General features: G+C 45.9%; 1 protein-coding gene across 1 annotated transcript in view; it reads left to right on the plus strand.

The window, feature by feature from the left end:
* Nucleotides 1-7,019, plus strand: part of tgfbr2b (transforming growth factor beta receptor 2b) — a 29,376-nt gene extending 22,357 nt beyond the window's left edge. Inside the window, exons 9-10 of the mRNA XM_084027286.1 lie at nucleotides 5,186-5,313; nucleotides 5,845-7,019. Coding sequence (XP_083883412.1) covers nucleotides 5,186-5,313; nucleotides 5,845-6,105 — 389 coding nt within the window. The 3' untranslated portion in view covers nucleotides 6,106-7,019. The remainder of the gene's footprint in view (nucleotides 1-5,185; nucleotides 5,314-5,844) is intronic.
* The last annotated feature ends 223 nt before the right edge of the window (nucleotides 7,020-7,242 follow it).

Below are 7,242 nucleotides of genomic sequence, written 5' to 3' on the forward strand. Positions count from 1 at the left end.
TGTGTGTGTGTGTGTGTGTGTGTGTGTGTGCGCTCACGCTTGTGAAGCTTAACACCCTCTGAACCACAATACCCACCGGTGGGTTTAAAAGGCATGTTTTCTTTTTTTTTAATTGTCGAATAACACATTTTATCATAGCCAGAAGTGGTAAAAACAGTTATTGTGGGATTTTCACATTTGCAACGGTCCTTGAACTAATCATGTGTGTCGAAAGCCATTTTTTAAAAATCACTTTATTCTACTCGTCAAATTTAAAATTTTGCCCAAAATAATATATTGCTCACACTTTTGGTAATTGGAACGATGTTGTATATACCGTCCATACATTACATTTCATTGATTCACAATTTCTTTTAGAGCCCAAATGTCCCTGGACCTTAATTAAGGACGGTGCTGCCACCTGCAGATTTCATCAGATAGCATTGGGCTTAAAGCTAAAATAATCGTCACCTTTGCTTTTCGCCTTTGGCAGCAAATTCGCCGTCGTCTTGTTCCTTGTTACGTTTAGTCCTCCAGCTAAGTATTGATTACATGCTTAGTATTTTACAAATTAGAGTTGGTTTAATGGGCTGTATTTCTATTTTAAGTGGGGACGGTGGTAAAGTTATGTAATTGGTGTGTGCCCAAACACCGGTAACCCTGACTACCGCCACAAGCCTCGCGTGGAGAGGCCGAATGATTGTAGCGACTCAAAACTGTTTCATGGTGTGTGTGAGCCTGCCATAAAAGATCCAAACCTATCTTTTCAAATCTAAAAGCAGGCCCTAACCCTTAAACAACCCTTCGGACTTTGGAAAAACATAGATAGAAGGACACACACACACACACACACACACACACACACACACACACTCGTTGATGTTTCCTTCCCTCTGCTCTCCTGGGAGTAGAGAGGGAGTCTCTCCGGTCCACCTCCTTCCCTCCGCCTAGTGGGCTTTTCTAGACAGTCTGAGACATTTAGAACCAGACAGTCACATTCCAACATGCATGTGTTTGTCTGCGTGTTTATTTCAGACATAGAAACACAGAAACCGAGGACGAGAGAGGGGCGGCACGGCACAGTCGGCCTCATCTGGCCCTGTATCTCCTGTTTGTCTCAATCTGGGATGGTGTGTCCGTCCTCTTGTCTCCAGCCCAACGACAGGGGATAGAAATACTACCCGGCAGCGGCGTTGTTGTTGTGGTCAGTTATAGTACATGCTCGGTGTGATGTCTCTGTGCATTTCATTTACATATCCTGAATTAGCCTGCAGGGCGCGGCGGGGCCTGCATGTTCTGTCTGAGCGGAGGGTTATGCAGGGTAATGGAGCGGGGCGAAGAGTTTGAACCGTGCCAAGCAAAAGGCTTGTGGTGCATGAAGGGAGACAGCCTTAGGCAACAGCTGGTGAGGGGGTGATCGCTACACCCTGATGGGGCGAGAGGGGCTGAGGGACACGAGACATTTCAGGGTTTTGATGTTTGGAGAAAAACGCTCATTCGCTCTCTTGCCAAGAGAACGATGAGACATTTGATACCGATCTCATGTCTGTGTGTAAAGTCTGGAGCTGAAGCCAATTAGCTTAGCTTAGTGTAAAGACTGGAAGCAGGGGGAAACAGCTGGCTTAGCTCTGTCAAAGGTAACTTTGCCGACCATTCGAAAGCTTATTGAAGTTCCTACGAGGAGCTCCTAACCGGTTATGAAACGCCGACGCCTCTATGTGACCTACATAAGGAAGCCAGGCCATCAGCGAGGAGATTGGCTGTACAGTTAATGTTAATGCTGGTCATCTGTGCCACCGGGTTGGATTCCAGAGAAATGAGAAGAAATCATGCAGGTTCACCAGAAGCTCCTTTAGCGGGGCTTCAAGCAGCGACGAGTCCACCGCAGACAGACCCAGGTCCAGGTTCGCTGGTGCCTTCGACCTGCTAGGGATGGAGGTGGAGAGCTGGCCATCAGTCGCTCCTCCTCCTCCAGCCTCTCTTCTCCAGCAGGCCCCACCACCACAGACCGGCAGACCGTGCTGCAGTCAAACACGTGTAAACACTACTGTTTAGTTCCACAGGGAGCGCCAAAATCAACACAAAATAAAAGTTACTGATAGATTTAAGAGTTGTTTATCTTTGTTGTTCACAAACAGAAAAGCAAAGGGACAGCTACTCTCTATCCTCTATCTATTTCCAGACACAGTGACTTCCTGTAGTCTTACAAAATAAAACAAAATAAATAGTATTTTTCAACTTTGTTGAGAGCCAAGCTAGCAGTTTCTCCCTATTCCCAGTCTTTATGCTAAGCTAGGCTAGCATTGTGCTCCACAAAAAAGCAAATACATTTATTTCCCAAAATGTCGAAATTCTCCATGAGAACATGCCATTTTTTTTTCTTTTTACAGGAACAGACTACAATAATCACCATATATATATCGATGTTAGCTAAGTGGCTAATATTTCTTTGCCATGTGTTTGCCAAAGAAGAACAAGAAAAGAAAAAGCAATATGTATGGTGGAACATATGCATTACAAGCAAGCGGTGAAAGCATCACAACATATCATGTCATTAGCAAATAATCACAGGAGTCAACCGTCATTTTCAAGCCCGCAGATGGAACTAGAGTCACCTGTTTGCTGAGAAGCCGTTCCCATCTCTTACTTTTAGCCTCAAAAAGCCTGGTGAAACTCCACGAGCACCACTGACGTTTAGCTCCCACAGCACCCATATGTGCCGGCCACAAAGCCTACCACAGAAATGCAACCCACAACCATCTCCTGATGCTTGGTTTGGATGGAGGAGAGATTTTTATTCTGAAGAGACGGCGTGGTTCATTAGTTAAAAGCAGGTTCATTTCTGCTTTTTATCACGTAGTTCGTCGGATCGGTCTCACGTTAGAAGCCAAATCCCAGACGGCGTTGCCAGCCACAGAGGTTTCTGCTAACCTCCAGGCCACAAAGGTTTCAGACAGATAATCTGAAAAGGAAACTGTTGTAAACCGCTTTCCGCCCCTTAGATTGGATATACTAGGCCTTTAACGTGGGCCCCAGACAGTGGAGGGGAGAGTGAGACTGGGCCTCTGGTTGTGAAATATGTTCTCAAACCAAAGATGGAATTCTTCTCATAGCTTTCAAATGTCCAGAGCTGCTGAAGGGAAGCAGGCACCTTGGACTGCGTCTCCAACATAGCGCTCAGAAACACGAGGGCAAGTGAAGGCTGCGGGAGCCAAATCGAACATCAGAGCATGACATGTTTAGAAAGCGCTCCAATTTTTTTTATTTATTTTTTTTATTTTGTTATCAACTTTCTTACTTGAGGCCAACTCGCCGTCCACTTGCTCCGTGTTTCAGCTGTATCCAGTCCAGGAAGATGTGTGGTATTCATACCAGCTCCGCAGCAGGAGATCTAAACAGCAGACCTGAGCACAATACCAGCGCTGGCATAAATAACCTCCAGGGGAATCGGCCGGGCCCGGCTGGGTCCCGTTTTAAAATACTAAAAACAGAGGGAAGTTCCACATGTCAAAAACAGGAAGAGTGGGCCTGTAGAGTCAGCTTCTCTGCACACAGTCCCCGATCCCAGACCTCCAACTTCCTGTCCGGGGGTTCCACTCCAACCTTCCCACTTCCTGTATTTGAGGACGCAGGGGCAGAGACCACAGGGCCTTGACTTAAATAAAACTCCTGCAGCTTTTCCTAGAGTTCATCACACCTTTCTGCTCATTAGCACAAACAACTATGTATTTAAATTTAAGCTGAGTCAGATTATGGGCAGTCAGAAGGCTCTCAGCACTGACTGACGCAGAGGCGATCTAGAATCCAAATGATTTTAAAGCAACGAGCCGCCAGTTCAGCCATCGAGAAAAGTGCTCGGGAGAAGTACCGGGAAAATGCACATACCGGGAAAAATGTCTGCTTGTCTTCTAGTAGAACCGAACGCTGAACGAAGGCATGGTAGCAATTTGTCAATCACAAGCTAGCCACGCTCTTAAGCATACCCTGATTTAACTTACTATGTAAGGAAGCTCGTGGAATTTCGAGTTGATTGGAGGAACATTTGAAAGATAAAAATATGCGGGCGACAATCTCCGGTTCCGATAACTGAAGCCAAAGTTGAAGTGCCTTCAACTTGCATACTCTCTGCAGGCCATCAGGGGGCGACTCCTCTGATTGCAAATAGAAGTCTGATTGCAAGTAAACAGCTTCACACCAGAAGTCAGTTGGATCCAGACCCAGAAAGGGTCTGCAGTTTGTCCTCACCAGATCCCCCCGGGATGGAAGGTGTTTTATTGAGTGCTTCGCCTCAACATAACATGCCCAGAGAAAAGCAGATGCTGTGAAGACATCACACATAAGTTAATAATACTCGATGTCTGACAGGTTGTGAAACACAGGACGCGGAATTGTTTTCAATGTAAGAACAAGAGTGGGGTACATAGAACACGATGTTCACATTATTTGCTCGACATTTGCATATCATTCTCTGGCCCCGATGGGTAAACGAAGATGGCTTTGCAGCAACCAGTGTCTAATTTCACAGCAACTGCGAGATCCCAGAGAGCCGTCTCTTCGGGGCTGAAGACAGACTGCAGCTGTTGTGAGTTCGGTTTCATGAGGTCTGGACCCAATCCCGGGAACTTTGCTTTTAATTTTTCATGGTTTTCAGACGTTACGCTCCCTCTCTTTTTTTTCTACATCCTCGACATGAAATAGTCAAAGCAAAGATTGTTATTTTGGTGTTGTGTACGGTCTGAGGATACAACTAATTGCTTGTTGGTGGACGCTGATTCGTTGTTTCTAGAAAAGATGGAGCATTTTCCCCTCCTGTGGAGACACCATAAAAGAAATGCTATTTCTGTCAGCGTTATTGGTGCCTGCCCTCGAAGCTGGCAGCTTGGCTGAAACTAACAGCTTGGTGGTTTGGGGTGGAATGACCTCATAACAGGATGCTTTTACACTTTCCAATCACATTAACTCGACGGGCCACCTGTTCCACTCCGTCTTCCTCCTTTTACCTTAAATCGCTCGCTGTGTCACAAACCAAGTGACTGTCTATCTGTGTTGAACTTGGCATCTCAAATCTTCACGTTCTTGCCAGGAAGCGTTGCAAATAACACAAAACACAAGAGAACATGACGTGAAGAGAAGGATATTTTCTGCAGCTGAGACTCAGGTTGATGAAGCGGAGTCCTGATCTGATGGGTTGTGTTTGTGTCTGCAGAGGTGAAGGACTACGAGCCTGCGTACGGCTCCAAAGTGCGAGAGCACCCCTGTGTGGAGAGCATGAAGGACAACGTGCTGAGAGACAGAGGAAGGCCTGAGATCCAAGACACCTGGCTCAGGCATCAGGTGAGACAGACACGAACACTAACTGTCCTTATTCTACATTAATCAGCAAAAAGCTGAAAGTAGGTTAAAACACAGCAAAGTTACCCTTTAAAGGTGCTACAACATTGATAACATCCAGCCAGTAGATGTTGCACAAGCACTCCCCCCTTCCATTGCATTCACATCACAACACAGCTGTTGCTCAAAGCGCACGCACCCTCAATGGGTTGCCAGTTTGTTGCACAACCTGCGTTTTCATGGTTTCATTTTGCAACATGTAGCTATACATTTGGGTGACTCTGTGCGGTGGTGTTTCAAAATGAATTCCATCAAACTCAGCCACATGCTCCGCAGCAAATATTGTGCATGTAGTACCTCAAAATAGAGGATCATTATAGAGGATCATGTATTTTTAAAGAAAACAGATGCTGAACATATAGGTGGTTCTGTGTAAAAGGCCACACTGCATTAAAATAACTTCACCCGAACAGCTCCAGGTGTGTCATCTAGCACGCTGTCTCACCTCCCTGCTCCCCTCCTGTCTCTCTGCAGGGCGTGGCGGTGATCTGTGCCACCATCATGGAATGCTGGGACCACGACCCAGAGGCCCGACTCACCGCCCACTGTGTCGCCGAGCGCATCTCCGAGCTGGAGGACGAGATGGACAAGCTGTCCAGCCGCAGCTCCTCGGCGGAGAAGATCCCGGCCGAGCTGAAGATCCCCATAGAGGTGGAGATCCCGGGCGAGGAGGTGAAGATCACAGAGATACAGGACGTCATAGCCGTGGACTGCTCCGTGAGCGATGAGAAGTGAGAGGGGAGATTTTTGGGGGGTTTTTTCCAACGATGGGGCACTTATTCTGCTTTGACGAGACTGAAGACGGAGATCTCAGAGAGTCGGCGGTGACGTTCGGGGAGTTGAGCTACCGACGTCCCGGGACGTGTCATATCGTATTCTAGCCGAGGAAAAAGAGGGACGCTTTGTGACTTCTCAGATGTAACAACTCGCCTTAATCAGCTGAAAAAGCTACGGAGCCAAAAAAGCCAAAAAGTTAACTGGAACCAAAGATGTGCTGAACAAAGCATGGAGACGGTGTTTTTATTAACATGCTGCTCTCTGAGCAACAAGGTCACTTCTCTTTATGAAACAGGGCAATAACTATCAAACCAAAGATATTTGATGTGCACTTTACCATGTGGCACTCGTGCATTATGTATATTTTTGTTCACGTGTCGGAGTTCGGGGGAGTTTGTGCCCCCCAAAGTGTCTTTGTGTGTCCGACTTTGAGCCAAAGTGTCAGCAGAGACGTTGCCTTAACACTAAGGATGCTGCGGACTCCATCCTCACCAGCAAGGAATCCAGAGGAATGTAAACGTGTGTGAATGTGTGTGTGTGGGTGTGTGTGGGTGTGTGGGTGTGTTTACCAAGCTATACTTAAACCTTGTTTGCCTGATAAACAAGCACAATGTACATAGAGGCAATAACTGTACATAAGAGACAAATCAAACCAAAATCAAAATAAAGGGAACGTAATCCTACTACTTATATTTGAATGCAGAGATTAAAAGACTTCATAGAGATGTATTTTTTAAAAAACGGTTTTGTATGTCTTCTTTCTATATCAACGGGTGTGCCGATCTCTCTTACCCTGCCTTACAATACAGTATGTGTCATTTGTAAAATATTGTAAATCTTTTATGAATTAAAGATATTTCTGTATACTGAGATTCTGTTCTTGCTCGGCGTTGTGATTGGACCGAACCTTTTGCAGCGGGATGAAAACTGCTGACAAATGTGGATTTTCTTCCTCATTCAAATCCAAATCTGAAAAGCTAAGCACATAAATATACAACATGATGCCGTTTAACATTTTCCTTTTTCCTAGGCACAATCATTTCAAACAGAATATGAATTGCGTCTGATTGGCTAGTCCTGCTCTGAGCGTATTCA

The sequence above is a fragment of the Eutrigla gurnardus genome (assembly GCF_963514095.1).
Source record: "Eutrigla gurnardus genome assembly, chromosome: 14".
In the NCBI taxonomy this organism is placed as follows: domain Eukaryota; kingdom Metazoa; phylum Chordata; class Actinopteri; order Perciformes; family Triglidae; genus Eutrigla; species Eutrigla gurnardus.